The 24,761-nt window shown below is 31.8% G+C and overlaps 1 protein-coding gene across 3 annotated transcripts in view; it reads left to right on the top strand.

Moving 5' to 3' along the window:
- Positions 1-24,761, top strand: part of LOC125057032 — a 162,340-nt gene that overhangs the window by 121,082 nt on the left and 16,497 nt on the right. For all 3 annotated transcript variants that reach the window (XM_047660452.1, XM_047660453.1, XM_047660454.1), the window contains 4 exons: positions 4,588-4,710; positions 15,044-15,214; positions 15,796-15,940; positions 19,122-19,249. In XM_047660452.1, the coding sequence (XP_047516408.1) occupies positions 4,588-4,710; positions 15,044-15,214; positions 15,796-15,940; positions 19,122-19,249 (567 nt within the window). The remainder of the gene's footprint in view (positions 1-4,587; positions 4,711-15,043; positions 15,215-15,795; positions 15,941-19,121; positions 19,250-24,761) is intronic.

The raw sequence follows: 24,761 nt of genomic DNA on the forward strand, positions 1-24,761 counted from the left end.
TCGAATTATATTATCAATAATTGTACTAAAGTACTTGGATATTCATACCGAAATAACATACCAACAGTTCGTCAAACTGAATTCTCAATACTCAATTAAAAGCAGCCCGTATGTACTTGTATATTCAGAACTCCAATCTACAATTCTTGCATAAAAGATGGAAAATTCTCAGAAACCTTTCATACAATTATGAACGAATAGCTGAAACCGATTTTAAATTGGCCCAGCCTACAACCTTACTTAATTTAGCGATAAGTGTTAGATTTTGTATTTCTTATTAAAAAGATTTAAATAATTTTTCATTTTTCACATACGAATGTACTCGTGATTCTTAATAGCTTTTAGTAAAGTGAGAAAAAAAACTAAGTAAGTAATAGCTACATTGGAATTGAAGAGTTATACTATAATATTATATAAAAAACTTGCTGAGTTTCTTGCCCGTTCTTCTCAGAACAAGGCCTCCTGGTAGTATTGCGAACGGATGGCGTAGTCTTGCTCTGTCGCGAATTTTGTAAACGTTTTTGACATTCATTAGCATGCGCTAAGACGCATCTAAATTGAATAAACGTATTTTAATTTTGATTGATTGATTTTAATCTGGTAAATTTAGTGTGTTATCATAGATAAATAATAGGGCACTGAAGTCCGTAATATAATAAATTCCTTAAATAGGCTTGACGAGCGTGAAACTAATGTTCTTACAGATTTATGCAGTATAGTTTAGAATGTGACGATAAGCTAGCTTGGAGCTCGCAGTAGTAATCAGTGAGACAAATAACTACATACGTTCATAGTTTCAAAATAGGCTTTATAAAACAGTCTATAGATGGTGTAGTGAATAAAAAATATATTATTTGCGACCTATTTATTTAAATTGGTTATCGAATCTTGTGATTCGTCAGTTAGCTTGTGGTTTTTTATATCAAAGTCTTATATTTTGTACCCATATCTTAACGAAGTGGAAATTTAAGTGTGGCGGCGTCCATGCGTCGGGTTGTCTCTCTCCCTAAAATATGGCAAGGGGGCCCATGGCTGGCCATGCGTCATACTCGTGAACGGGTGCTACTTGTGGTGACTGGTCGTACTTGAATTCGTGTATGCGGTGATATTAGTTATTTCGACTATGTGTTTGCGTGTTGTTCCCACGAGAATGTAAGTGCGTGCTCCTATTTTACCATGCCTCCTGCTGATTATTATTAATTACTTAAGATGTCTCGTGGAACATGGTGTAATGGTTGCAGCTCCTTTCAACCGTTGTGTTAAAAAAACATGGCGATTAAAAAGGGTGGCGGAGAGTTTATTTTCAGTTCTTCTCTTCCGTTCCCTTGAATTGAGAACTGGCACTAAATGTAAATCTAGAAACATTGCATATACAGTTCCTTCCTCCAGTGTTACATATATATATGATTAAATGATTTCTGAGTTAGAATTGAATTGAATAAGACATCATTAGCGTTTATGTATTTTTTATAAATAATTCAGATAACAGTTACGAACTAAAATCAGAACCAGGTTAATTAACGAGGAAATTTTGATCTGAATCTTTGAATGGACATGGTCAATTTGAAAAAGTTGCAGGTTTTAGTAAGTGTGGTTGTAGAAACTGTGATCCAATCGTGACCTGACAGACGCAGCCAGACGTGATAATTCTATAATCCCACATAACAGTGTCAGGCTTAGCCTATATACTGACTGTTGATGAGATTTTGAACTACAAACTCTGAACTGTAGCAAAAATCAAAATTTACTATGTAAAACAAAATAGATATGTATAAGAAAATACTAGACGTCAAAGTAAAATAGGTTCTGAATTAGTAAATTTTGACACGAAAGACGAAGATGAAGAAGGCTGGTTAAAATTAAATAGGTTTTAAAAGCGTTTTAAGGAGGTAATTTTACATGTTTTATGTGTGTCATGAAAAACATGTATGTTAAGAACTTAACATTTGTTACGAATAGATTCAAACATTGCCGTGGAAATAACTTTATTAAATTTTCTGTAAATTTAACAATTTTTTTTTAACTTGGAAGTTAGAGAAACTTCATCAACATTCCTTCAAGAACAGCCTTGCGATTCTGTAACTCACCTTTGGCACTCTAGTAAGGAAGGAGCTTGTAGTTTATTGTTTATCGGAATGCCAAATCATAGAATAACTGCTTTGCGACTTGAGCCGACCGCTGTGAGAGTTCGAAAAGTGAGTTATAGAAGGAATGTTTCTGCCGCTCTATTGAAGTAATTGATACTTTAAACCATGCACAAAATATTATAACACTAGTAGAATATAAACTCAACTCAACCTAGATCCTCCTTTGAGTCAGTTAAAAAGTATAAGTACCTATTGAACCTGCATGTACCAAGTTAATTTAAGTTCTTTAGAACAAATTCAAATTTCGAATGCCAGTACCTGTACACAACCCTTGTTAACTGCCATCCGCAAGGTCTTTACATTCGCTTGACTTAACATTGTTTTGTTAATTTGGAACTTCGTATTTCACTGCGCTGCACGCGTATACATTTTTCGTAGAGGTGGTAAGATCGTAATGGGTGAGATAAAAAAACAAGCATCACATTTGATTTATGACTTAAATTACTGTATTTGTTTTTTATTTTTTGATTATGCAATTGGATCCTTCTTTTTGTGCCAGACACACGTTCTGTCGCCTTAGGTCCAAGTAGTAAAGTCTAGAGATGAATATTAATTATTCAATACTTACAATACTTTGTTTTTAAGATTCCTGAGTCATACATATCGCTGTCTCTGTATGTTTGATCTTGCCTATTACCGCACCACGTGTTTTTCATCGTGTAAGTTAATAACTACGCAATGAACAAATCATTTACACTTTAAGGGAATGCTAATGAAAAGCTTAATTTTATTTTTTTAGGAATTATATCTTAATTATAGTAACGAAAGTTCCTTTGAATACATACAAAAATATTTGTAATCATTTTTCTTAATCATATTGAATTACTTATAAACATTTCGATTCGGGCGAGTTTCGATCGAACGTGTCTCGAAATCCAGGAAAACCTGTTACCAGAAATAAATTTATCAAAATAGAAACAAGCCTACGACTATTGATCCTTTCGTGAATTAGTCAAGCCCGCTATTTTCAGTTCACGGTAATATTGTTAAAGCTAGCTTATGAGTAGGAATTTATTTTGAGGATCAAATATATATTTAAAACTAGCTAACTAGCATGATTGTTTACTTAGCCTACCTTCATATATAATTTTGCTATGCTAAAAATCTTCCTCAGAATTCAAGGAATACATAAAAAAAATACTCAAATTGGTCAACCATCTTCGAGTTTTGATCTTAGCAACATATCTTGATTTTGATTTATATAGATGTATTCACATTGATAAAAATAAAATCAAACTGAAATTGTTATAAATGGATTGATATGTCAATCACATAATATGATACATACATCTACAATGACATGTTATTAAAATTTAGAATCAAAACGGAGAACTAAGGAAGGATTAAGTAGTTTTTGTCTAACAGTTCAGTGTTTGAAGGTTTAAAGCTTAACCATATTGTATCAAGCTGTGTTCACATATAAATAAGTATGAATATATAATATAAGTTTTTTGGTAGCAAAACACATAAAAATATCATTATTTAATAAACACAAATATACTTCCAACGTTTTATTTATGAATTCATTTTATTATTCGATAATGAAGTGTTTATTGCATGTCTGTACGTATCTTTCCAATAATTGGATCAAAAGGCTTTATTAGAAGTATCACGTTACGTTAATCTAAGTTATAACACAATTACCAAACACTGAAATCAATATTAATCAATAGTTTCTTATTGGGCTCACGTATGTTACTTATTCAAGTATACCTTAATTACCTTTGCTACGTCTAATCGCCCGTCTGACCTTATTATCCTTGAAACACACATTATTGTAATTGAACCTATTGATACACGATACAAGTACATAGATAATAGACGATAATTTGTCAGTTAATTTTTATTCTAATTATTATGTCATTCTTTGATAGACTGTTAGACCTGTCTATTAAATTGTCTATAACGATTGGAGATGCGTTACATGCAACGCATTTCCGAAATCGAATGCCCAATTAGTTAAGGAAATTTGAGTTTGCGTCTTATAAGTTTCAGTATTTTTTATTATTGATCTCTTTACGAATAACTCTGAGTACGGTGGTGAGTTAAAACAACCGTAAAGTTTGTTCTAAGCACTATTATATGTATTTAGAAACTCATTTTTAATTTTTAATTAACATTAATTTTTAATTTTATACTACGTGTGGTGACTTATGTATTCCATTACCAGTAGTAGCTTCTACGACGCGTAAACATTTATCTTTCCATAAACGGCTGTCAAATTTGATTAATAGCGGTCAGAACACCTATTTATTATCACTTCGTAATGTTTTTGGTAAATATTTTTTTAATAAAAATCTTTTTACTGACTGAAACTTATTCATTTTTATTCCGAATTCTCTCGGTTCAGTCGGAAGTTTCAATCTTAAAACATACAAATATGAATGGATTTAATAATATTATGTTTATGTAAGAAAATTATAAAATTGTATTTTTTCAGGGCCGGGTATAAAAGGTACCATGGCGATACTCAACTGTTTACTGGCGCGACAACTCTGCTTCGAAGATGCGTCCTGCTCCGCCATTTTGGAAATCATACCGCGAGTCTGTGGATCCGAACTTGGTATGTAGTTTTTTCCACTAATTACGTGTATAGTTTATAACAAATATTATTACAGTCAGTAAAAATAACCACGGAATAACGGGGCGTTTAACCTTAAATTATTTAATCTATGCGAAAGAAAAGTTGATAACCTTTGCTTTGTTTTTAAATTAAAAAAATTAAATTTTATTGTAAAGAATAAATTTTTCAAAGACCTATATCTGCCACCGGAACAAAATTAGTTTAACTATAGTTTTAATTTAAAATTGATACTGGCCATTGACGCTGGATGATGCACAAGATAATGAACACAAGTAGAACAAATATTTTCCATAATATTTAAAAGAGGGATGTCAGGTATCGCAAGACCGACAGCTTTACCATCAAAAAGCTTTCTATCAAAAACATATAGATTTTACAGACAGTAGTCATACTCAGCGGTAAGTCTCTTAAGGCGGAAACACACAATTAAAACGCCACGCGACGCAACGTGTCGACACCCGATGTGCATCGTGCACATTACCAACACGCGACGCTTGCAAATTCAGAATTGATTTAGCTGAGCATAATGAAGGTGTGTAAGTGTGCTAATTGTGCTATGGATTTAATAAATAACGACTCTGAAGAAGATGACCAAAATTGTCATAAAATGCTTTCAAACTGTACTTTTCATTCTGCGACTGTTTAGCTTCTACTTCTACTCCTGTATTTTCTTCTTCGGATGTCATTATGTGTGTGTATGTGACATTCCTGCGAAAAATTCGAACGACTGACGCGTGGCGTGGCGCGCATGGGGTCGCGTCGGATGTTCATAGTGTGATTCTAGCCTTAGAAAATAGTACAATTTGATTCGACCCAACACGCGTCGCGTTGCGTCGAGTCGCGTGGCGTTTTAATAATGTGTTTCCACCTTTATTCTTATTTATTCTCACATTCGGACCCGTTACCGCCATTAGTTCAATGAGGCTGTTAAGTGTTAACCAACTTGCTCTTTGAAATCGGTGTCTTTAAGTGGACATCAATCTTCAGACTAATCGTGACGAATAACACAAATAAAATTAGGCAAAGGCGACAGGAATAAGCTTCGTTGATCGATCGCTTAAATTAGCTTTACGGAACGCTATTGTTGTTCTATCATTAGTTATTGTAATTTCACTGTTTGATAATATAACCGTGAGTGAAATTTTCACGTTTTATCCAATGTGGGTAAACGATCTTTTCTTTGGAGCCACAGAAGTACTTAATTGTTGGAGTTGTCACGTAATTATTACTACAAATGCTGGTAACTTATTAATTAATATCTCATATTTTTTATATTTTTAATACCAATGTATACTAACGACTTTATTTTCGCCCAACTTTATTTACAGTTGGTCTACTGACACCAATTACAATAATGAAGTACATTTTTGTCCTTTTCTTAAGCAACACCCGTAGATCTTAGGATTCCAAAAGGGTCATAGAAAATGCTTTATTCTTACAAGACATTAAAGAACACTAAATGGATGTGTCGGTCGCGTTATTGTATTTGAGCTTTCAAGCTCAGGGGATCCTGAGATAATATCTACCAACCTCGATTTATAACCTAGGTTTTTGTGAAAAGATCTTCACCTAATATTTCTATTGAGGAAAGAATGAATGTGTTACGTAATAAATAAAAATGAATCGCAACAAATGTTTCTAAGTGCAAAACTCGAATACGCCTGGACCAATTCGAGTGTTTTCTTATGTTTATTTCTTGAACTCTGAGGAAGGATTTTATGGAGAAAAAAATATATATTCTATCTCTCGGGTAAATTTCTATATTAATAAAGAAGTTACTACATGATCATATCAAAACAACGAACACTTCTCTGTTCTATAATTAAATGCAGCATCTACATAGAAATACGCGTTATTGTGGCGACGTCGTAATAGGAAACATATAGTAATAAAACCTCGACAATTACGTATCTAAAAGGACATATATATTGGACATATAGAAATTGACAAGCAGATGACTAAATTCGGCAGTTTACCTAATAATGTCCGTGAAGATTGCTTTCTTCTTCACCTATTACCTATTTACTGTGACGACTCATTGGTCTAGTGGTTAGTACCCCTGACTGCGAATCCGGGTCCCGGGTTCGATCCCCGGCTGAGACGAACATCGATGTGATGAGCATTTGCTGTTGTGCTTAGGTCTTGGGTGTTTAAATATGTATTTATATGTCTATCTATCTATCATATGTATGTATATCCGTTGCCTTGTACCCATAACACATGCTTCACCAGCTTAGCATGGGACTAGGTCAATTGGTGTGAATTGTCTTTAAAAAAAACTATATTATATACTGTATTTTTAAGTATTTTTCAGAAAGACTACTTCAACTACTGATCAATACAATAACCAGATTATTATATTAAAATAAGTAGTTGTGTCTGTGAAGTATATTTCATATGTTACATACCCCCCTATAGATATATATCCTTCAGATAATGAAATCTTATATAGTTCATTGATCCCAAGAGGCTAAAATCAAATTTAAATGCAAGCTTTTTGAAGCACACTAATTAGCACAATCACAAAAACGGAGCTTTATACGAACAGAAACATTCAGAATAAGCTGTTATATTTTTTAACATATTCTAAAGAACAATACAGGTGTGAAAATATTAATACAACGTATAACAAAAGAGGTTTAACAATGGTTAGTTTTTTCGACCTTATTGCTCTGTAATAAGGTTGAAGCGGTCAAGGAAATGTAACAATAGGCCGTAAGGAGGTCAGGAGGGCAAGCTTAGTCACCCAAATTAAAAGAATGATCGACTTTGTGAGTTTTACTGTGATTTATGTGGTTTATGAGGTTGTTGTTCTCAATTTATTTATTACTTCAGTTAAAGTCACTAGAACTTTATCAACTTGTATATTTTGAGAAAATCTCACAATGACCACCTTGTTTACATACTATATTTTTATATAAAATTTTCTTTTTTTTAAATTATAAAGTTCACAAAAAAGAGTGCGACTTTACATGAATTACAATCTAGCCTATACAATAATTATGGTTAATAAGTAATATCATATTGACTTAATTTTCTACAATACTAATAAATTGTTTTATTTTGGGTGGACACCCCTTATCACTTAGGGGTTTGAAATATAGATAGTAGCCGATTCTCAGACTTATTGAATATGCAAAAAAACCTTCATAAGAATCGGTCGAGTCGTTTCGGAGGAGTATGGGAACGAACATTGTGACACGAGAATTTTATATATTAGGACATAAAAAATTGCATCTTTGTTTCTCACAAGCGTTTATTGTATACAATGTCTAAGCTTAAAAGACTGTCGACGGTTGGGCATTCGTCTCCCTACCTCTATATTTTACGAGATCCTCAGACAGTGTTCTGCTATATTATCTTTATACATGGGATGAATCTCTCGATGGACGCAATTTCACCGAAGTGAAGACAATATAAATTAATATTGTGAAGTTTTTAGTTCACGTGAACACTACACGTTTAAATAACAGTCCTTGAACGCATATAAACATGGTTTTTCAAATACATAACTTGTCTACATAAGAACGATTTCACTTTGCAGTCTTAAAAGCGTTTAAATAGAAAGTACAAACTGTTCGCTGTATTTTAACTCTTAGATATGGTATATCATATAGACAAAAGTGCGTAAATAATAAATAAATAAATCTTATCTAACTAAGAGTAAGAATCGTATTATTATGTAATCATACTAACACGTACACTCTTGTTTATACTTAACAACCATTATTAATATGAATAAATATTGAACAAAAAAGTTATATTTTGTATCTACCTTTTGTTCTTTTTTTAATAATAACACATAAAATAAACGAATATAAACGCGGCATTATTAAATTAATTTCATAATATTATAAGTTTTATTGAAAAGGTAACCAAAGACAATATGAAATAAAATACAGATTCCTTTTTAATATGCATTCAAAATTTCCACTAGATATTTAATTGTTAACCTGTGTTATAGGAATACTTGAACTACAGTGTAATAGGCAGCCGGAACTATTTTGAAAGGGGTTCGTGGTTGTATCCAGAATGTGGGCTCATGCATAATAGTTTTGGCTTAACAAAAGCTCTCACTTGTTGACAAACAAGATTCCTTACAGTATGTGTTCTATCTCAAAAATAATTGCCAAAATATACTAAGCTGTATATATTACAGTAAATGTATGATAATTTGTTACTTATTTGATAGTAATCAAGTAAGTAAATATTGCAGTCTAAATTGCTGAAAATTTATTACGTTACTTTTTTAGGATAATATTAAATTAGTAATAAAGGTAAATGTTCCAAGATTCGTACTTATTTGTAACCGCAATCTCAACCATTTGTATTGCAAATTTTATTTTACAGATACACAGTTTTAGTTTAAAATTTAGAAAGCTCCTTATCGCCTATCACCAAGCACGATGGCTTAACAACAGTAATTATATTAATAAATAATTTCAAGAAAGAAAGAAAATTTACATTTGTTTATTTTATTTCACATAATAATATATATAGTAAAATGTTTGATGCAATAATATTCCCGTGTCTTGAGCTGTTTTTCGGTAAAAATATGAGAGCTAAGAGAACTTTGTTTATATATTTTTGTTTGTAAGAAAGTGGTTAACAAAAAGATGGCGTCAGAAACAGGTGTACCGTTGGGCGAATGAATGGATGGCCAGTAATATATAATATTTAAAATAGTAATAAAACATTTAATATTAAAGTTATATGTAAAAAATTGGTTGCTAAAATTTAATGTACATACTGATTTATACGATTCTTCTGTTTAAACCATATATTTAATGTTTTTGTATGCCTGCTAAAATCCTAAAGAAACATGTATTCTTGTTTTCTTTTATACTAAAAGAATTATCGACAAAAATTTGTACCATTAACAAAGGTTTTAAGTTATTCAGTAAATAATTCTGCCCTCAAAAGACTCGCTCGTTAAAATATTTCTACAATTAGAAAAGAAAATTCTCCAGAGAAACATCATTAATTAATGTTATACGAGCACTTTGATTCAAATCCCCAATTTTTTAATCTTAAATATAATATTTTCTTTTACATTAAACTGAAATATTACGAACGTGTCTGGTATTTTGGTACTTCTACTACCAAACCTCGTATATTTATTATACGAGTATAAAACGATGTAACTATGACGCTGGAGATATCAGGTTTGATTTCCGGTTAGAGCAATTATGTCATTTGCTATTTGTTCTCCTTCTCTAGATGTTTGAGCCAAATAATGTGAGGATCGACACTTACGTGGACGGCTTTGTCGTGTGATGATAACACCATTATGTTAAACACTCGTACTTTAAAAATACTTAATGTTTTAAATTTCTACTTCATTTAAAATGCATAGTTATATTTTTATATGTAACTACTTTATTGTTTTATTACTAATTTCCAAACGCCTTCTAAGTAGTTTAAAAGTGTCGACTCGTTAAACAAAATTTACGATAACCCTTGAAACAACAATACAAATACTTCAACATGTGCCCATATCCACAAGGTGCCCAATTACGCAAAAAATAATGGATTTCACAGAATTTTCTCGAATGTCGAAAGAATTATAACTACGGCCATGAACTTGATATAACAATGGAACAACGCCATTGTGAAGGCAGGATTCTGCCTCAACTCGAAAACTATTTGAATTTTGAATTATTATTGTGTTGTTAGCTAGTTTATTCTAGTTTCTGTATGGTCAAGTATTGTTTGCAAATAATGTGTTCGACATTCGAGTTTTGAAAGCTTTGAGCTAATAGGTACAAAAAGAGAGACGGAGCTGGAAACTGACTTTAAAATGTTTGCAATGCTTTATAAGCAATTCTTTTAACACGATTCAGACTTATTTAGTATATAAAAGAGATTTTATTAAGTTCAAAAAGTTTATTTTATAATAAAAACAGTGGAATAAGATAGACACAAACGGCGAATGCCGTGTATTGGACGTTATTGATTTATAAATTGTATTCTTGTATTATATCAAATTTTGGTTTTATTTTGTAACTTCGTAAGGGGTGAGTTTTCTTTAATTATTATTTTTTGTTTTAAATTTTTTTAAGTTATTTTTTTTAGCTTTGGGAAATGCTCTGAAATAAGATGTCCAATTAGGTTATTAGAAAAACAATTTATTTATATGGTAAAAATCACCACATTAAAACGAGTTGGTATATATCCAAAAATTCTCCTGGCGCCCATAAATTATTCATTTAAGTTAATTTTATTATTTAGTTTAGTTGTATTTGAGTTATTGTATTGTTTTAGTTTGTTGGACTTTTTTGTAGTTCTATTTATAAATATAATTTAGTCATTTGTTTTATTCACTCATTTACTTATATTCGAATTCCTTAACAAGTTTATCGGATAGCTAAAAATACTTTCGCTTTTGAGTGTGCTATTTAGGCTTCAGAACGTAATTTTGACTACAATCACAAATGATTATGTAAAAGTGTAGTAATTTTACTTGATTTATGGTCTTAGAAGGTAGACATTAGTGTGCTAATGACATAATCTTAATACCTTAATAAATATATAAACTAAGCATACAACAGAAGAGTAAATAGTTCTGCAACCTTTATTTTATAATTACTAAACTATTTCCATGAGGCATGACATAGACTATTACAAATTGTAACTAATGTAATGAACCTTCCGCGGAAATAAAAAACCATCTCCCCAGAGAGACTACACCGTATAAAATACTACGTTAATGAAATGTATCGACTTTTATTACTTGGTAGGGTGGTACCCGAGAAAGATCATGATATGTTACCCAATAAATAAACTTTATCAAGCCTGTGTTACAAAGTGATATAATTTACATACTAATAATTGTAAAAAGTTAATTATAATTTCTAATAATTTAAAAGTGAGTATATTTCAGTGTCAAGCTCTCTTGAGGCCATCTTAATTATCATTTGTAGCGTTGATGTTTTTTTATATTTCCATAACATATAAATGAATAATAAATTCTTAATTTGAAAACGCTATATAATTTAAATTAATATGTGTTTCGTTGGTGTGCTACGTAACAAACGCTACGGCGTAGCGCTAAATAGCTACGTAGACTTATGTTCAGTATACATAAAGACAAAATTTTGTTAGTAAGTTTAAAAACTACAAAAAATGACTCCACAAAAGTTGAGCTTCGGCAGACGTCTGCAGCTGGACTTCATCCAACCTCAGTATTATTGACTGTCCGAATTATCAATTATTATGTATTAGGCAGATGATATAGTGTATTCTTATTTTGGTCGGTTCGCCTAATACACGATTTTGACCCTACTGACCAATCTATGACTGGATAGAGGCTGCTCTGGAGACTTGTTATATTAGTTATTATATCTCCACATGCCCTACATAACACAGGAAAGACAAAACTGTTTGAATAACTGTAGTCGTTAAAAACCGGTAAAAGTTAATGTACCGTACTCACTTGAAAAATATTAAAATGCACGTTTCAAACTGTTTGTAGGTGTTCCATTTAAAGTTGGCCGTGTTGCGTGTATGCCATTTCATCACGCTTATAGAATTATGGCATTCAAGAATATGTACCGGCTAAGTGGATCTTAAATTGTAGGATGTAAAATACACGACTTTAAATAGTATCGAGTAACGTTCTTCAAATCGTTTTTAGGTTAAAAAGACATTCGAAATTTGAATAGATTTTTAAATAATTTTAAATTAGGTAAAGTTTCCATATAATTAATACACAAAAGGAATATTAAAATTTGTCGAGGATATATAAAGCCGAATTAATTATTATTTAGTGGTAAATTATGTAGCTAAAACATAGCTAAAAAAATACTTTAGAAATAATTTGTCTTTTTTCATTCATTTTTTTATATTAATATTATTATTTTTGAATTTTTAATTAATTTCACTTCTTGCACGCCTTCACAATATTTTTTTACTTTTTACTTTGGCCTGGAAGAGATGGCTTAGCAGTAAGGCCGTTGCACCACGTTTTCTTAAGTTTTTCGTCAATATATTATTTTCCTGTAATTGTATTGTGCAATATAGTGTAAATATACAATATTTGCATACCAAAACACCGTAAAACCTTTATGGTTACCAAGTATATTTTCACCTATTATGTATGAATAGGTAAATTTTAGTGACCGCAAGAGGCAAATTAGGGTTACTCAGAGGGAATTTTTGAGCATTAACATCGATAATGTACAACCCTTGTCAATATGACAGAGACTCGCGACGGGTCATTGAAGCCCATTATGGCAAGAATAGATGGATTTAGTTGCCCATTTTTAAAGCAATTTGACTCTCGCTCATTTTTTATGCTTTATTTCTTGGAGAAAGCTGTTTAGTCTCTTATATAATATAGGGATGGCTTTTTATGGAATTATTGCTACCTGGGGAGGGAAGTGAGTAGAGGGGGGAGATAATTGTGATTTTCAAGCTTAAGGTCGTGTGTTCAAACTCACAATTTAGGTTGCAGTTAACACTTCAGTTATGTCATCTCGTTAAATGAATTATAGTAACTAAGCAATAATGCTTTATATATAACAGATTTTATTTGAAAAATAATAAAAAATACATTTTTACGCTAACAAGACTGTAATGAAAACTGTTCATTATTCGTACGAAAACAGGTTGTTAAATTTAATAAAGAAGTATTCGTTAGTATTACTAGTTTATCACAGATATATTTTTAAATTTCGCCAAAATAAATGTCGGTCTTACTAAGGAAAGGGTAAATATAAGTGACAAGAAGGTCTACTCGGGTACCTAAGCTAATTTGAGTACATAAGTGAGAATAAGTAATGACATTACGAACTTTCCAAATCTATTTAAGTTATTTATTTTGGTTATTGAAAATCGACTATAATACCCGTTTACCTCCTTCAGTTACATGAAGTTTAGGGTAAACCAAAAAAGAACCGTTAGTTATAACAGTATAATAAGATACCTAATACCTATATATGTACATTAAAAAATCTGAATATAAAAAGTAGGGGTAAATATTATTATTATTGCTCTTAATCTAGAATAATATAAAACAATTATTAATAATCTGTATACACCTTTATAGCAAACAAAAGTATACTATGTTATATTTACCAGTAAAAACAATCAGTGTCATGCACATAACTATCTAAAACAATACTTCTACATTACAGAGATTCGTTTTATTTTAATACAACTACACTAAACTGTTGTACTGGTGTTGTTGCGTTTAAATGTTCTTTTTAAGTTAGCTTAACTTAAATAAAATACATATAACAAAAAACAATTATACTAATAGCCAAAGATGAAATACATAACATATAGAAAAGGGTTTTATCATTTACGAAAGGAAAAAAAATATTAAATACATTTAACTAAGTAATACCTCATTCGGCTATATATTATATACCGATTGAGATTTAGTAATTTTTGCATAATAAGGATTATTGAAACACACTTATGATTCACAAATCTATTGGGGAAGCTAGTAAATTAGTGGGTATTCAAATATTTTTATCACTAGCATCATACCTACGTGTTTAAATCTAAGACAATTTTATTTTCTATCTACCCCTAAAAGGTTACAAGGCATTAAGGAAAATCAATGGAATCTTTGTTCGAATACATTTCCTAATTTCAAGGGTCAGAAAGGGAAAAGGAAAAAATTCGTCATCTGACATTCTGTAACGAGTTCTAACAAAAACACAATGTAATGACCAAGTTCGTCGTGACTGGGAAATTATGTTCGATTTCTACTCAACTTACTTCTAGTCATAAGGATTAATTCTAATAATTTTGATTAGCTTTTGGTTTGGTAAAAATGGTTTACTTTACTAAAAACTATGTAGGTTTCTGTGGCATACATACATTGCGTATAGCTCGAAATTCCCATGTAAATAATAATTTAATAATAATCGTAATTATATAATTTTTTGTAATTTCCCATTTGCTGGTTGTGAAAAGTTTTGGTAGAAACAGCCTTGCGATTCTGTAACTCACTTTTCGAAAATTTTCATGGGAGGGAGCTTGTAGTTTATTGTTTATCAGAATGCCAAATCGTAAAGTGACTGCTTTACGACTGATTTGAGCGCGACCGCCGCTGCGAAAACCGCTGTGAGAGTTCGAAAAGTGAGTTACAGAATCGCAAGGCTGAAGACTGAAATTTTACAAAAGCCAATGATTTGTAGAGTGCAGTTATGTCCCTTATTGGGTTTTAATTTTATTATCCAGCATTTTTGAGGCGAGTCACGTTTCAAAAGAATTTTCAAGCGGTGAAAGCACTCGAAACGTCGAGTTGCGTAAATTTAATGAAATTTCTAAGTAAGTTTATATAAATAATTTCTTCCAGTTGCCTGCTCTACTGTTACCGTGACGAAATGCCAAGCTGCGCTGAGGACTCTGCAAGCCTTTCCGTTCTTCAAGCCGACCTGCCTCTGTCGAGAACCAAACGTTGACCCTGAATGTAACTCTTTCCGCGACTTTCTGTTTGACCATCCCTGCGTTTTTGTGATGAAGAAGGGTAAGATTTAAAATAAACTAAGGGAATATATACGCAAAACATTCAATGTTAGATATTTATAAAATACTAGCTGACCTGGCAAACGTCGTTTTGCCATGTATATCATTTATAATAAAAAAATAGGGGTTGATCGTAGAGGGGTGAAAATTAGGGATTGTATTAAAAAAATTATCAAAAAAATAATAATTTTGGGGTGGACTACCCTTAACATTTAGGGGGATGAAAAATAGATGTTGTCCGATTCTCAGACATACCCAATATGCACACAAAATTTCATGAGAATCGGTCGAGACGTTTCGGAGGAGTTTAACCACAAACACCGCGACACGAGAATTTTATATATTAGATAAATAATATATTAAAAAATTAACTTTCGACAAATTTCAGCCGTATAAAAAGTGTTGTTTATCTACAATTTAACTTCTAACTCGAATAGCAAAGTAAATAATCATATCACATAGTTTAGTGATCTTGGAGTAAGTAAAATTACTAAATTAAATTATTGTGTGTGGGTTTTATAGTTTTTCCCGATATCCTAAAAGTACAACTACTTATAAAGATAATTCATCTAATTGTTTCAGAGAAAGACCCGTATCCAGTAGAAACTTTACCAACCTGCACGTATGCGCTGAGTGTCTGCCACAATGAAAAAGCCTGCTCTGTTCTCTTTGACCGGTTCAAGAACGCTTGCAAGGCCAGGGATGGTGAATGCCGTATGGAGGATAGGTATCCACTCTTATTCTAGAATAGTAGCCAGTCTTATTTACTTATGTACTGATCAAGTTTTGCTTATAAGAAAAAAAATTATGTATATTACTATGTATGTATAAAATTCCTTTAGTAAGTGAAAACGTGAAAATTTTTGAACGATATAACATATTAATCTCAATAACATACAAAAAATGATTGTAATTTTTCCAAATACTATCAAAGCATTATGTTCCACCTACACTAGTCCTGTAGGACTATATATTCGCGTTTCTTTTTGAGAGTCCAAAAACATAAACATTTACCAAAATTTACAGATCATTTTCAATGAATTTAATAAATTAATTCAAATAGTATAAATCTTTTTAAGTACATATTGAGGTAATGAAATCTTGTTATGTTAAATTTATCATTAAACTTGCAAAACCGCTGACATTTCGAATAACTTTCACAGTTCGAACTCCCACATAATTTTTCGTAGCCAATAAGGCGGCAAATGCCAAAGGTTTTTTGAATTTCAAACTTAGACGCCTACGTTATGATTTATATTCGATCAATCATATGTTAATGTAACTTTCAAAGAATTGCCAAACCTCTCTAGATTTCTTAGAAGTTTTATCTTATAACTTGATCTGTATCAATTATTCAAACCGAAACAATATTACTCTGACCCAATATATTTTCCTAATGAAAGTAAAAGATATTTAAAGTACGTTCCAGAGTACATCCATGAAATTTTATTTATCTTATTTATATTTTAATGCAGTCGCAATATAGTTTAAAGCCTGAAGTGGCCATTCAGTAATTTCTGCTTTTGGTCTACACAAATTCACCGTATTTTTAATATTTAGAACAAACGCCGAAGGCCAAAATAACCTTGTTAGTCTAAGATTTATCTTTTTACATAACCTTAAAATCTTATTGATACGTACAAATTAGTATTTTAGTTAATGCACAAAATATTTATGGTTACAAAAGATGAATTTTTCAATAATATTAATTACCACTTTAATAATATTAGAGGTGCAATTGAAAATAACAAAAAGAATTTTCTACTTCAATTTAGAAAAACAACAATAACCTAGTAAAAGTTCTCTTATCTTAGTGTCTAAGCCCGAAATTCGTTGCTAAGAAAGAAATTATGGAAAACAAAACACATTATAGTAGTTACTTAGGTCGCGTAAGAATTATTTAAGTGTATTCCCCTTAGCGATACCACGTTTCTAAACAGTAAGCCAATAGACAACGATTACATATTTTTTTAAAATTCAAATTCAGCGTTAAGTTTCACAAGATGGCGGATGCTTATGATCAGCTGTGTAGTATTCATTTGTTAAATTAAGATTAACAAATTTTCAAGGTAGAGGCTGTGAAGTTTGTGCCATCCTCGTCTCTACGATTGTCATGTCCTAGATTATTTTTACAATCCAACAATTTCGTTGCAGTTACACGTAAAATAATTATTGGGTTTGATTTTTAAGCACAAAATTATAAACAAACCATCCAGTTCGCAGCCTCCAACTAGTTGTAGGACTATAATTTGATAGGGGGAAGAGGGAAGAAGGAAATATATTCACTTATAAGTGTGAGCTTAGGGCGCAGAGGTGGATTATTGGTTGGGGGCGGCGATCTAGCTATTTTACTCTAGAATATGGAAGTTTGCTACACCAAAAGTACAATGAACAAAATGTCATCGGCAAAAATTTGTTGCAGACTTCTATCTGTAAATAAACAGAAAACGTCAAAATGTGTTTGATTTCTATGAGGTAGCAAAAAAAATTTACCGCCCCAAAAATCTGCCGCCCTAGGCTCCAGCCTACTCAGTCTGCTGGTAAATCCGCTACTGAAAATGACTGCTAAATGTAGTAATCGACTTCAAATGTCCTGAATGTCTGATGTTAGACAATTTTATTTAGGTTAAGAGGTGTTTAATAACGTTAAGCAATTTTATCGGTTAATGGGTGATTGTTGACCATGGTCTTTATAAATAACTAAAGACCTATATTATGGTACTTATCTTCCACTTTAAGTACTCATCAAGTCTTCCTGAAATAGTTATGAAAATGGACGAACTCAAGTATGAATTAACGATTTCAAATCTTCGCAACGTTTATACAAAAAAAGTCTTTTAAAGGAAGACCTTTCTAAGTATCGTTTTATTGAATTTAAATACGTAAATTATATAAAGAGGTAAAGTTTGTGAATTTGTTTCTTGAAAGTGATCTTAGTAACTACTAAACCGAGTTAAACATTCTTTCGAATAGGTAAAGTTAAACCATTTTCAAAAAAGTGAAGTTATCAGATTAACCTGTATGTGCTATCGTTGGAATTGGATAACATTTGAGCACGATGATCTATTTACGCTTCCAAGTTCTTCACTAAAGATCTGAGTCTGTTACTATAGTTACCAATTTTTTGACGTGGAATGAACATCGTTACTATGGTAACAAACACGGCACTTTACCCCGCGTAAAAAGACCGCTCGTGTTTTGTTTATCAATATCAGCCAGTAACGAGCACAGATTATTTATATCTTGAACTCATAACTACCCCCTTTACAAGCACACAGTATGTGTATGCCCATAATAAAAGACGTAATAACGATTTATGACTGTCGGTTGAACGCGATGTAGTTAGTATAATAGCACTATTGCAAATTTATAGTGTTCTCGTTAGCACTTATATATACTAAAAAGGAAGGTGCAATTTGTTTTTATTTACTGATCTTTTGCCTAATAATTCTCACAGACTTCTAAATACCCGTAGGAGGTGGTCAATTTCTATTTTCACTCTTAACTTCTCCGTTTGTCCAGTACAAATGGATTATCTTCGACATCTTAATCAAGGTGATTGAGAGATGATTTCTCAGACACGAAGTGGATTATATGAGGTCAGATTAGATCAGAATATGGTTTTAAGATAATTACTCAAATGTCTCATAAAAGCTAATTTAGTTTTCAGTGCTATTATATATATTTATACCTAACACTAATGACGTTAATGTATGTTAAAAAAAACAAAAGACGAAACACGTGTGTTTTTGTGCTCGAACGGATAGACCGCGTTTACCACTCACAACATGCCATCAACGCCATTTTGACTGGCCCCGTCATTTCATTCCCGTCATTGGATTAAGCTAGAAAGTGAAAACTAAATATCAATAATAATTCCTATGCAAAGCTGAATCATTAAATTCCAGGGAATCATGCCGCGAAGCCTGGGCAGGTTTACGTCTATCCCCTCTCTTCGGCTGCATCTGCCCCAACACCCACATGAAGAAACGTTGTGATCGCATCTTTGCTGTTGTAAACCACAACCCGTGTGTTGGTGAGTACGCACCCTTAGCTTTCCGCAATGTGATGAGTGAGATAATATTTCGGAACCCATACAAATATTTTAAACGTGATAAATTATGGCTAATGCGTACATTATCGTGATTAAGATCGATAGGTTGTTGCGAGGTGTGAATATTATAGTCGTCTAATTATTACGGGTTAATCGCCGCAGGGTTATAGAGCATAGATTTTGTCATTTAACATCAGATGAGCCTCCTGCCTATTTGCCCCTATAAATAAAAAAAAAGTCTTCAGTTATTTTAGGTCTGATATACTTTATTTATAGAAGACTTTCTTCTCATATCCTTATTACAGAAACATGTATCTTTACGGAGCTTTTGCTCTGTAGAAGTTATTTTCCCTGCATTTTTTTTACTATCCATCCATCTATTGTTAATTTATAATGCAACAATTTTCTACAAATAAAACCAGCCTTGCGATTCTGTAACTCACTTTTCTGTAACAATGAACTACAAACTCCCTCCTTAGCAGAATGCCAAATCGTAAAATGACTGCTTCACGACTGATTTGAGCGCGACCGCCGCTGCGAAAACCGCTGTGAGAGTTCAAAAAGAGTTATAGAATCGCAAGGCAGTAGTCCTTATTTTGTAATTTACTTTCATGTTTAAGGAAAAGAAGGACATTACTATTACAACACATGTTAATTTTCCAATGTCAATTATACAATTCTTCGAATTAAGGCTAAACTTTTGGTCATATGTAAGTCGTGTAGTAGTTGTTGCATTATAATTCTTAAGACCAAACTGATTCAACTAAACTTACCTATGTACTGTAATATAAAAAAGCAAATATGAAGTCCTTATATAAATCAATTCGGGCCTTGCATGCCTCTCCATAGTCAAGAATAAAGTACCAATTAAAATGGTTTTTGTCGCGTGACAACAAGACGTTTTATTTCTTAGTCAGCAACAAAACATGTAAGTTAGCATGATACTGGTCACTACTAAATACCGGGTAAAGTGTTGTCGATCGACGCAGTCATTTGTGCTTAAATTAACTCAAATTTGCGCATGACGTCACGTTAAAAGAAATTATTTTAATGGCAATCATTATACGTCATATTTCTGTCTCACTTGAGTTACTGCTTCATACTGTTACTTTGATTAATAGACGCGGCTAAAACTATTTAAACTTTTTACAACACGTTTTTACTTCTGGAATCATTTCATTCTCAGAGTAAGGATCGTAATCGAAATATTTATTAATATGGCAACTATTTATACATAAGTTATTAAAAAAAAAACCTTTTCCAATAATGTTTATTATATAATTAATATTTATGTGAAATAGTTTTTAAACAATAGATTTTTGGCTGAACAGTGAATCAAGATTTGTATGAAAATGTGTCGTTCCACTTCGAATTGACCTTCCTAAAATAACTACAGAATTATACTGTTTATCAAGTGATGGAAACATTCAAATTATTGATTTCTTGCCATAACTCGTGACGGGGTATACTAATTAATATGTTAAGAGGTCTAAAGTCCCTTTAAAGTAGTTTATGATACAAAACAATTATTCAACAAGAGTTACGCCATCGACTTTTAAAGTGAATTAACAATATCTTGGAAAGTAAGAAAAAGTCTTAAGCGTCTAGACTATTTGGTTCTTAAGAAAAGACAACACCAAATGCTTCTTGAACAAGGTGACTATTAAAAACCGTTTAAATATAGAAAAACTTTAAAATGTCAACCCAAAGTGCGCCCGAGGGAAGTATTAATCCGAAGTGGTCGATTTCTCGCCAGCGGCTTCTACTTTCAATCTAGATCGAGTCGTTTAACTCCATAAATCGATGGCTCGCCTTTGTTTGTTCTTATAGGAAATGAAATTGAATTTCAACTTCAATGAGTAAATGTGTGGTCTCATATGAACCGATATATATTCTATGTACAATATCTGCTCTGTTTGTATCTATGGTACATAAAATCACTACTATTTGCCGTTTATTGTTTCTGAGTTTTAATTATTTACGTAAGTTAATGATATTAATAAGCGATAATTTAATTAATGACGCTGAGTACTAGTGTAAACGTAGTAGTCTGACATGCCGTACTCGATCCATTTAACACGAATATGTATTATGAAGTATATGTATTAATAAATATAATTTTATGTAAGGACTTCATATACGTTCTAAGTATATATGAATTATACATAAATTAATTGTGTATTATATAACTATTTAAGATTTATAGTATTTGTATACATAATTTCGAATACATAAATCGTACTTGATTTAAATTAAAACACCCCACTACAACCTTTTTGGTCGGGACCTCAGATTTCTGTTTATATGTCCCGGGATCATTTGTTTTTTCTAATAAAGAAGTAGGTGAATAGCGTTCTGTGTCTGACACACGTCGTGGACTTTTTAAGCCTAAGACATGCCGATTTCTTAACGTTTTCCTTTAGCGTAAGAGCTAGTGTTAATCGAGAACATAGAGAGATCGTTCATTAGCGCACAACCGGGGGTCAAACCTACCTCGGGGATGACAGTGACAGGGGCCCACGTTGTTTTTTGTGTAATGTAAATAATGTAATGGTAAGAAATTGTAATATAACAATTACGATAGGTAATAAAAAATATAACACATATTCATATATTATAACGTAATTACAATATTAACCTCGAAGGTAATCTTAAATCCACACAGAAGTAAGCAATATTACTGAAGCAGGGCGTTATTTGAGAAAGTTTGAAATCCGAGGGAAGGATTAGTTGGCTTACCTCAAATATAAATAGGAACCGTAATTTAAATCCGCAGTAATCTTTAAAATTGAAAACGGAATTTGCTCTCGAGGTAAGAGAAATACAATGCGTACTTTTTGTACACAGAAGTGAACAAGTTATTTGTTTATTTATTATAAGGTTTTATTTTAAAATATCATTGTTATCTCTAAAGAAGTAATACGAGACATTAAAAAATATTTAAATATCTAAACCATTTTCTTTTCCATGTCCGTTATTAACTGTCATATTATATTCATACAAAAGACTGCGCTAAGTGTACCGCAGTACTCCCGTAAGTCGACTCACGGAAGTCTTAGTTCACGTTAAGTTTCAACTTTGAAAATTTATTACCTTCAGTCTCAATACTTGACGCATGTGTCTGAAGAACATGGCTGAGACCTACCAAAATACCCAAAATATCTTTGGTTTCAAAATGAAATATTTGTACACGGTGTATACAAGTATATTATCAAAAGTATTACTAAATACATGGTAAATATAATTGATAAAGTGAATATAAAAATACCACAATACTTTACATAAACTTTCCTTCAAATTTTATCTTTAACTTTGTTATCCCTGAAGCCCTAGAGGCAACGAGGTGTAAAAAAAAATATTATGAAATCTGTCAAAAGATTTTTTTTAATTTCAACCCTTATCAAAAATTTGTAAGAAGTACATAAAAATGTTCAACAGGCAAATTTTACCAATAACAATTATTTCTACAAGATTATTACACTCAGCGCGCCTCAACCCTAAATCAAAATAAAAAAAAAACTGATCATTTACGTGTGAAGAAAAAATAATTAAAGAAATCGGAGGTTATATAGTTTTTTAGCTGTGTTGCCTTGAAAATAACTAAACTATTCCTAATTTCTTCAGCTGTATGTCATAAAATCGATGTACGATTCGATTTTCAATTTGATTAATCAATTATTCTCTACCAATAACATCAATCGAATAATCTAAAAATCAAAAAGCAATACAAAAGAAACAATGGGACGGAAATCCATTCAGCCCTCCTTTGTGTTAAGGGCACTTTGAGCTCGGTCTACAGAAGTAAACCTTTTGAAGAATACTTTGACACCGATTTTTCGCCCCCTGATTGGGGTTACAGGGGTTCAATACTCAATATTCAGTATTAGGGTAATACAAAAATTAAGCTGGTCTACAAATAATGTGTCGTAATTAACTGATTGTACGATTCCCGGTAATTGTTTTGGATCGAAATAAAGGGACTTAAATAATATCATCAATAATAATCAGTCTCATAAGACTAGTTTCAGTTGCGTACTCGTAATCTGTTTTCAGTAATAATTTTTGATTCCACTTTCGAATTTCTCTATTTTTCTATATATATTATGTTTTCATCTCTATGAAGTGCCCCTTCATTAGGAAGATTGATTGCATGAAAAAATAGAAGCAGTAAACTTTTTAGGAATATAATATTTAGAAATAATTAATGAGAATTTAAAGAACATATGAATATAAAAATAAGCGATTTGTTTAACTGGCTTTAACCTTATTATTAAGCTCATAAGGGACACTTTGAACTCTTGATACGGCTTATAAGTCACAACGTCTGGAAAACAATGAGTATTGAGTATTGTCCGTGTTGTTTTGTACGTGGGAACGTACACAACTGTTAGATAATAATTCTCCTATACTTCAGAACTTGGAATTGAAAAATGTCTCAAATGATATTACAAGTAATATATGGCGTAATAAACAAACTTCAATGGTATTTGTGTGATAAAATGTATTCTAAGAACATTTATTTAACGTAATTAAATTAAATACAGTAGTTCGAAGAGTTATAACAAAATTTATCTTAATCTATATCATAAGTTAAGCATGAAATAAACACAATTTCTATTTGATATAACTTTAATGTTATGCTTGTCAAGTACAACGACTATACCAAATAAAATATTTGATAGAAAGGTATTTTTATCGTGCAAATATTTGCTTGAAAATCTGCGAATCGCATGTCATCGCGCTCGATTTTTGTTATGAAAGGATTTCAATGGTTGATAAATCTCCCGACAATATTATCTCACTCAAAATAGAAAGTTATGATATATAGCTTTAAGTGTTAACATAATGGCAATGCTTAGGTACCTACACTTGTGACTAAATGTACATAAACAATTAATGGTTTACCAGTTTCACTCGTTGTGAATAAAACGTGACCAAGACGAATGCCTTGTGGGATCCCCAACATAGTCTCCCTACACTGTTTAAACAAAACATGATATGAATTATTTAAGTGCATTACTGTGTGCCTTTATTTTGTATATTTAATTCATAACATTACAACTAATGAAACTAAGAACAAACCACAAACATAAACACTTCACCAAAAGCTTCAAGAGTTCTAGACTCAAACAAAATAGTTGTCAACGTGTTATATTAGTTTTGTTTTGTACCCTTTTGTTCTGTTCATGTTTACATTACTTTGTCTGCCTATTAATTTCCACACTGTTAGATGCCTAGGCCTAGGAATAAAGTTAGATCACTAATTTACCACACAAGGCTGTAAACCTTTTTGTTTCACGGACACTGAGCTTCTTTTTAGTGTACTCCTGACCTTACACACCGTACAAATGCCCGCAGTTACCTCAACTCTTGGCTTCACACCTTCGGCCTTCGGTGATGGTCTGCGCCTGCTACTGATAGAGCATTGTCGGGGCGGCGTATAATATCCTTACTCTTATCTAACCTTTCACAAGAATACTCTTAAGGGAGATTA

This window comes from Pieris napi, chromosome 16, assembly GCF_905475465.1.
Source record: "Pieris napi chromosome 16, ilPieNapi1.2, whole genome shotgun sequence".
NCBI lineage: Eukaryota > Metazoa > Arthropoda > Insecta > Lepidoptera > Pieridae > Pieris > Pieris napi.